Source organism: Bison bison, unplaced genomic scaffold, assembly GCF_000754665.1.
Source record: "Bison bison bison isolate TAMUID 2011002044 unplaced genomic scaffold, Bison_UMD1.0 scf7180017864295, whole genome shotgun sequence".
Classification (NCBI taxonomy): domain Eukaryota; kingdom Metazoa; phylum Chordata; class Mammalia; order Artiodactyla; family Bovidae; genus Bison; species Bison bison.
In genome coordinates this window covers 12,712,063-12,718,879 of record NW_011494867.1, presented here as the reverse complement: position 1 = coordinate 12,718,879, position 6,817 = coordinate 12,712,063, and the positions used below count along the sequence as shown (strand labels likewise).

At 60.3% G+C, this 6,817-nt stretch overlaps 1 protein-coding gene across 1 annotated transcript in view; it reads left to right on the top strand.

The window, feature by feature from the left end:
- Positions 1-2,196: 2,196 nt before the first annotated feature.
- SLC7A5 (solute carrier family 7 (amino acid transporter light chain, L system), member 5) overlaps positions 2,197-6,817 on the top strand; it is a gene marked incomplete at its 5' end in the record, with an annotated part of 19,651 nt that continues 15,030 nt past the window's right edge. Inside the window, 2 exons of the mRNA XM_010850874.1 lie at positions 2,197-2,367; positions 5,240-5,480. Coding sequence (XP_010849176.1) covers positions 2,197-2,367; positions 5,240-5,480 — 412 coding nt within the window. The remainder of the gene's footprint in view (positions 2,368-5,239; positions 5,481-6,817) is intronic.

Genomic DNA, 6,817 nt, shown 5'->3' with positions numbered 1-6,817 from the left:
CTCCAGACTCGGGAAGCTCCGATCTTGAGTGGCCAGTGGTGGGATCGTTGGTGGTCCTGGAGCCGAGCTGCCGCCCTGCGTAGGCTCTGTGCTCCAGTGCCTCTGGAAGTGAGGCCAGCCTCCTGATGTCTGGGGTACGGGTGAGTCCTGGGCATTCACTCTCTTGGAGCCAGTAAAGGGGAATTACATGTCGTGAAGTCAGCTGCTGGTTCTCCGTGTGGGTCCTCTGGACAGCACCCCTCAACTGTCAGAAACGGTGGGTTCTCAGGCCTGCCCAGTCAGATGCTCTGGGAGGTGGTACACTCAGTGGGAGACCAGTCTGTTATTGGGTAGGGGGAGTTAGGGCAGGAAGGGAAGAAATGCTGGGTGTGGGGCGCAGGCCACCTTGGAGGCTGGGCCTGGGGGTGGGGGGCTCACCCCAAGCCCAGAGGACATTAGGGAGTCCGGGACCCGAGCGGAGGACCTGGTTCACCGAGTACCCTCTGAACCCTGGGTCCCTGCATGCCGAGCGGATTTGGACAATAGGTCAAGGCAGGACACACCCCCGAGAGCAACTCGCTGCCTTTTCAGCAGTCAGCCCCACTGCCAGCCACTCTCCCAGCCGCCTTGGCCCACCTGCAGCCAGGGCTCCGGGTCCAGATGCCCAGTGAGTGACCCTGTTTGATGGGTAGAGGCTCTGATGATGGGCAGGCTGGCTGCCTGGGCCTGGGGCTCGTCCGGCCACAGTCGCAGTGGTCAGCACCTGCTGCTCTCTGGCCTGCTACCAGCTCCTGCCCCAGGAGACCAGCTGGCCTGGCTTCCTGCAACCCGTGTGGCCTGCCAGCCACTTCCTCTCCCATCTCAGAGCCCACTGAGGGCTGTCTTGGGGCACTGCTGGGGGCCTGCCAGCAAAGCTCTGATAAAACGGTGCTCATCTCCCTGGCATCTCAGTCCCTCCCACCTGTGTGGGGTCAGCAGTTACTCCTGGGCCTCAGACTGTCTTTTCCTCAAGTGTTGCCCCTTTTTTATCAAGGACCCTAAAAAGAAGGCACCTCTTTCAAAGAGACTCACTGGCAGCTTGTTGATAGTGAGGTTCCAGGCTCTGGCCCATGGGCCCTTCATCCTTTCATTCTTGGGGGTGGGGGCGGATGGTCCCTGCAGACCTGGGGACAAGGGAGGGTCCATGGCTGCAGCCCCCTCACAGACATGGGGACAGTGGCTGAATTTTCTGATGAGTGGGGGCAGCCAGTCCCCAGATGCTGTGGTTCTGGATGGTTCTGTTGCCTGCCCACGACCTTGCTCTGGTGTGTTTGAACTCCAGCAGAGGCAGTTAGGGTGAGGGACCCTGAGGGCACTGAGTGGGGTATAGACAGTGGATGCTTATACTTTGCCCCAGCTGTCAAGGTTGTTATTTTGTTATTGGCATGCACAGAATCCAAGGGCAGCCCTGATAAGGCTCATGAGGGTTTTACCTCTGGTCAGAGAGGGAAATGGGTTTTGGTGTGTTTTTGTTTTTAAGTGAAAATAGCCCCCGCTGTGTTTCAAGTCCAGCATATGCTGGGGGCTGGGAGGCTTGCCCCCAGTGGCTGACAGCTGACAGCCTGTGTGTGACGAGTTATCGGAGGTGGACCCTAGGCCTGGAGAGTGAGATAACCGGTCAGGCTGGGCAAGGCTGGGCAGAGCCTTTGGGTGCTGCTCAGATAGATAAATGCCCTGGGGCACACCTCCCGTTTGTATGCTCACCCAGCTCAGAGTACCTTCTTCTACCTGCAAGTCGGCATTGCGGGGTGGGGGTGGCTTGCAGTCTGCAGACAGGACTCTGAACTCAAGCCACCTGGTTGGCCAGGTTGCAACTGGAGTTGGCACTCCTGGTCAGGCTCTAAGCATGACCAGTGGTCCAGGGGGCCATGGGTTGCGAGCAGCCCACCAGGCCGGCCGGGGGTTGTCCCTCCCTCACTGGGCAGCATGTCCTGCCCTCCCAGACATGAGGATGGGTGCAAGTCTGTGAGTTCGTTACGGGGGGATAGTGACTTTGCAGGAGGTGGCTGGCCCTCTAGCGGAAACCTGAGGTCCTGACCCCCTTGCAAGGTAGAACTGGGGCGCCCCTGCAGGGCAGCAAGGTGCCATGTCACAGCCAGACAAGGCCAGGACAGGCCCAGTCCTGAAAGCCTGAGGGACCAGCCACCAGGCCCCGCCTGCCCTGCCATCTGCCCACAGCCCACAGCCACTCCTCTCCCAAGCCCACCAGGCTCTATCTACCGGCCCCAGCTGTTGCCTGGTGTTTATCTGGGGGGTGTCAGCACTGGGAACCCCAAGGGGGCCAGCTTCCAGCCAGTGCCTGCCTACTGGTGCCCTGGGGCAGACTGTGCCCCCTGCCCTGACGCACAGGTGGGAGCTGCCCCTAACCATGGTGATGACAGCAGAGACCCTAGTTTTACCCGATGACCCCTCCATCCTGCGATGTGGAAGCTGAGGTGCCTTGTTGAGGTGATGGACTTAAAGCCAGGGCAGCCAGAGGCCGACCCAGCTTCCCAGACGGCCTCCCAGCCCTGCTGTCTAAGGCTGGGATGGAGCCCCATATAGAAAGGACATTATGGGGAGTAGTGAAGCGTTTACTCATCGGCCAAAGTCAATGAACATTAACGTCTCATTCTATGCTTTTATTCTTCTTTCTGTAAAAAGAAAGGAATATTACAGAGTCCCCTTTGTCCTGGGATCCAGCCCATTTCCCTCCCGACCAAAGAGCCTCCACTGTCTGAGACAGAGCTAAGCTCAGGGTCCACGGAGCCCTGGGGGTCCTGGGGCTGGGCTTGGCCAGCCACACCCCTTTCCTGGGTCCACAGGGGCTGGGACGCTTGCCGGGCATGGCCCTGGTCCCCTGAAAGGGGGCCCTGGGGCTGGGCTTGGCCAGGCACACCCCCTTCCTGGATCCTCAGAGACCTCATCTGTGGGGTGGGGAGGGGAGCCCCCGCTCACCCTGGGGCGGAGACCCCCACACCCGCTGAGGTGTGCAGAGATGACAGCAGCGAGGGCTGCTGGGCAGGAGCCCCGCCTCCCCGTCCGGTGGCTCTGGCCACGCCTCTTCCCCGCCCCGCCCCCAGCCCGCCCGGCTTCCGGCTTCTGACGTGGAGCGTGAATGGAGGAGTGATGCAATCCTCCAGCCTCTTGCTGCATGCGGAAACCAAAGCCTCAGGGTTTTCACTTTCCACCTAAGGAAATATAGGACTGCCCAGAAAGGTCCCTCCTCCCCCAACCCTTCCTCGCTCTCTGCTCTGCCCAGGCTCCTCGGGCCACTGGTGGGAGGGCACCTGGGCTTGCCCTCCCAGGGCCCCTCACCCTGGGTCCCAGCCACGTGGTGGGTTGCACCATCCTGGATGCTCAGGAGAAGGAATTCCCTGCTGCTCCACCTCTCCCCACCCACAGTGGGGGTATGTGTATCAGAAGGGCCCCAGAGTCCCGGGTCTGGCCCTGTCACGGAAGACGGGTCCTTTCTAAGCCTCTGGCTCCTCTTCTGTGCTGGGAGTGGCAGTGCTGATGTGCATAATACAGGACAGCTGTGTTGGGGCTGACCTGGAGGGCCTGGACTGAGTGTGTGTCCACCCCCGAGCCACACGTTGAGAGTCACTGGTGCTGTTTGCCCCTTGCACGTGTCGGCCCCTTCATCTGAGCCTCTCCCAGCCAGGGCTCAGCTCCTGCCGCTGAAGACGGCTTTGGTGCCCTGACAGGGACTCTGCCCCCACGTTCTCAAGGCCTCACATGGGCCCCACCACCCTGAAGCGGGTCCACCACCAGCTTCTGACAAGTGCAGGACCACCAACTGGGAGCCCTGGGGGCCCGGCCAGGGTCCCCATGAGTGAGGGCCACTCCGGGTCCATTTGTCACAGCCCTCCACTGTCGTACCTGGTATGGGGAACATCTGAAGGTTTCAGTTGAGGAGCAGGGGCCAAAGGCAACTGGTCTTAAGGCAGATTTTAACCTCTACTTTCTGGCACGTGGCAGATGGTCCTAATCAGCCATTGCATGAGCCAGGCTCAGCGTAGCAAAGAGAAAAAGACAGGGAGGGTGGTATTACGCTATCAGTTAATTTCCGAGAGAGAAGCTGTGGGTAGGGGCTGGTCCTAACCAGAGCTCATGGGGCCAGTTCCTGTTTTTCGCCCACCTGGACTGTCGTGTCTCATTTAGTTAATTAGCGTGGATTTATTTCTTTGAGGGCCTTTCTCTCACTTTGTAAAAGTACATGTAATTAATTTAGCTGGGGAGCGAGCCACGTGGCACCTGCCAGCCCAGGTTGGTTCTGTCTAGAGAAGTGCTGTGTGCGGGGTGTGGTGGACAGATGTCCTTCCCATGGGTCCAGGCCATCCGGTTAATGTTAGACTGCCAGCCCGCCCAGCATAAAAGGCCCTACTTGCGCCCTGGCCATCCCCCTGGGCAGCTGGTGCCAGCAGCAGCATGAGGCAGAGCCACCCCTAGAGCCGTCACGCCAGGCATGTTTCCACGGGGGACACAGTGGAGAAGGCATGGGTTGGGGGCTGGTTTGTTCCTTTGTTTTCATCTCATCCACAAGGGATGTGGTGGAGGAGGGCACCGGTAGGGCTGGTTCCTTCCTTCCTTTTCATCTCATTCTATTTGCTTTTGAGTTTACCGAGTTGGCTGCCTTCACGCCAGCTCGCCAGGCCCCTGAGCACTCAGCCCCTGCCCCTGCTCAGGTCTGGGGTCTCCCCGGGTCCCAGGTGGGGCCTGCCTGTGTTGTTGAGTTTGTGGAGCCCAGCTTGCCTGCCCTGTGTCCCCACCCCACATCTCCACCCCACCGTGGGGACTGCCTTGGGGTGGGGTCTTCTGTACCTGCCTCGACACCAGCAGCGGAGTTGGTGCTGGTTCTCTGGTCTAACCACTGGGACCCCCAACTATAGGTCTCCTTCAGCCCCTCCCTGCACCCTCCCCCCTGCCGACTTGTCAGGCTTAGGTCTCATCCTCTGTGTCCCCAAGGGATCCTACGAGGACCCTCTGAAGAGAGGGTTCCCCCCTTGAGAGGTTAGGGTGTCAGATAAATTGTGCTGAAGTGTCAGGTGGGAGCAGAAAAGTGACTGTGTGCACACACACCACCCCCATCCCCACGTGGCAGCTTGTGCTTCTCAAGGGCGCCCCCTGGAGGGACTCAGGTGCGGGTGGAGGTGTTTTGATTCCCCATGGGAGGTTGAAATCTATCCATCAGGAAACCTTCCCTTATGGCAGCCTGGGGGCACCTGTGCTCAGCCTGTAGCCTGGGGTTCCCTCCCTTCTAGAGTCCAGATGGTCAGACCCGGGAAAGGGGCTGGGGAGTGCCTGCCCCTCTGCCCGCGTTTCCACAGCACTCACTCGCTGCCCTCTCTCCACAGTGCTACTCACGGCCGTGAACTGTTACAGCGTGAAGGCCGCCACCCGCGTCCAGGACGCCTTCGCCGCTGCCAAGCTGCTGGCGCTGGCCTTGATCATCCTGCTCGGCTTCATCCAGATCGGGAAGGGTGAGTGCGCCTAGGGTGGGGGCTCTGTCTCTGGACACCTGGCCCCAGATCCACTGCCTTGGCTAAGGGGATTCACTAGAGTCAGTGGGTCGGGTGGTCCCAGGAGAAGCGCTGATGCTGAGGTAGGCCTAGTGAATGTGGTGACCAGCAAGTTGTCAGTCCTGGAGCAGGGGGAGAAATGGGGCCACCACGCAGACCACGGTCCCCTGTCCACACAGGGCAGGCATGGTGGTGACGCGGAGTCAAGGGGAGAGCTTGGCGATGCCCCTGCCGTGTCAGGAGTGTGGCCAAGAGGTGTTGTTGCCAGTGCTGGTGGATCTTCCACTTGGGAACGTGCCCCCAGCCCTCTGCAGGGCCCCCGGTGCCATGTGGATGCCCGCCCACCGTCCCCACCCCTCCCACGATGGCCACCCACGTGGCATGATAGGTGGCCCACAGAGCTTCCGTTTCTGAAGGAGGGTGTCTCGGTGAACAGAGGCACAGCTGGATGGTAGGCCAGGCTGGCCATCTGCTCAGCTGCCGCAGGTCAGTGGTCCCGCAGGGCTGAGGTCCCCACCCCAGCCCCGTGTGTAAGGAGGGACCCTTGAGCCTCACTCTGCATCTGGGTGCTGATAGAGTCGGGGGCAGTAGGTGGGAGACCAGCCTGTGTCCCCTGGCTTCCTGGGATCTCACACCCCAGCATTTTCCTGAAGACAAGACTGTGTCTGGAGCACGCTCGCCAGGCCAGGCTCCAGGTGTCAAGGGGGTGACAGCTCTGAGGGAGGTGGTCAGGGCGGAGGGGACTCCCTGCTGTCTGGAGCTTACGTTGGGAACCAACAGTTTGGGAGAAGAAACCCCTCCTGTGCCACCAGCCTGTCCTGCTGGGAACTGTGTCATGTCTCCCAAGGAGGAGGACTTGCTGAGGGAGATTCGCCTGGCTGGTGTGATAAGATGCAGACTGACGAGGAATGCAGGGGGACTGGACTTCTGTGAAAACAGATTTCAGCAGGGATAGCAAAGAGCTTTTGTTCAGCTTGAATACATAACGTGTTTATAATTCTGTTGCCGTCGAAAACATCCTCCCCCTGAAGCCATTCCTTTCTGAACCTGGGAAGCAGTGCAGCGTCTGCAGAATTCCTGTCTACGGGTTTTCCTCCAGATGGTCCCCTCCCTTCTAGAGGACTTTGTGGAAACCACCCTTTCCCCATGACCGCCGCCTGATCTCCGCTCCGGTGGCTGCCCCAGGGTCCCGGGCTGAATGTTGGCAGGAGGGCCAGGACCCTTCACGCGGGGCTCAGCACCATGGTGCCTGGATGGCCGCGGGCCGCACTGCATCTGGAGGGTAGACCTGTGTCTCA